The 857-nt window shown below is 45.0% G+C and overlaps 1 protein-coding gene across 1 annotated transcript in view; it reads left to right on the top strand.

Moving 5' to 3' along the window:
* ACSS1 (acyl-CoA synthetase short-chain family member 1) overlaps positions 1-857 on the top strand; it is a gene marked incomplete at its 5' end in the record, with an annotated part of 29,703 nt that overhangs the window by 26,678 nt on the left and 2,168 nt on the right. The window contains 2 exons of the mRNA XM_009870897.1: positions 118-181; positions 730-848. Of these exons, the coding sequence (XP_009869199.1) occupies positions 118-181; positions 730-848 (183 nt within the window). The remainder of the gene's footprint in view (positions 1-117; positions 182-729; positions 849-857) is intronic.

The raw sequence follows: 857 nt of genomic DNA, 5'->3' as shown, positions 1-857 counted from the left end.
GCTAAGGGCAGGGTGAGATATGGCAAGGTGTTTTGTTTCTAGAGCAACTGGTGTAAACTCAGCAGGCCTTGAAGCAGTTGTTTATGATCCGTGTGTTTTTGTTTCACTTTTTGAAAGGCTGATCACCCCGATGTCCCTGAGACAGCTGTGATTGGGTATCCACACAAGATCAAAGGAGAAGGTATGTGAAAAGCAGTGTCCTGACATGACACCTACATACACTTTCCTTAATTTCTAACCTGGGCTGTGTGCTAGGAGGTGCCTAGGGAACGGCAGGTTGACTGGCATTGCAGCCCCCAGAGGCGAAGACAGCTATGAAAATAACTGCATGTTCCTAAGCTGAGTGCAGGTATCAGTCCCTAAACTGTTCTTGCACATAGTGTTTACCTGTGTGGTAGAGCTTCCTTTAAAAGGTTTGTGCTCAGAGATGTCCTTTGAACAGAATGGGAATAGCTGATTTGTGTGGGCCAGCTTTTGATCACAGGGATGCTTTGGTGATTTTATGTCATTGTCAATGAGATTTGTCTGGTCCAGATACGCCAAGACAAGGCTGGGCCATCGTTTGAAGGCTGGATTCTGACTTCCTTTTGTAAACAGAATCTATTACTTTCTTGGCAGTCTCTAGATTGCTCATAGGAACAATTTGAAACTTGCCTTAGCATTTGAATGAACAGCCCTGGTCTTGCCAGCCAGGTTCTAATATGTGGCTGCTTCTCATTTTTCTTCTAGGTGCCTTTGCTTTCATAGTGCTAAAGGAACAGACAGCTCATGTAGACCGTGTCAAAGAAGAGCTCAAAACCATAGTGGCCTCCAAGATAGCAAAATATGCGGTGCCTGACCACATTGTGGTAAGTGGA

Source organism: Apaloderma vittatum, unplaced genomic scaffold, assembly GCF_000703405.1.
Source record: "Apaloderma vittatum isolate BGI_N311 unplaced genomic scaffold, ASM70340v1 scaffold14166, whole genome shotgun sequence".
NCBI lineage: Eukaryota > Metazoa > Chordata > Aves > Trogoniformes > Trogonidae > Apaloderma > Apaloderma vittatum.
Note: the sequence above shows the minus strand (reverse complement) of the source record. Positions and strands in the feature narration are given on the sequence as shown.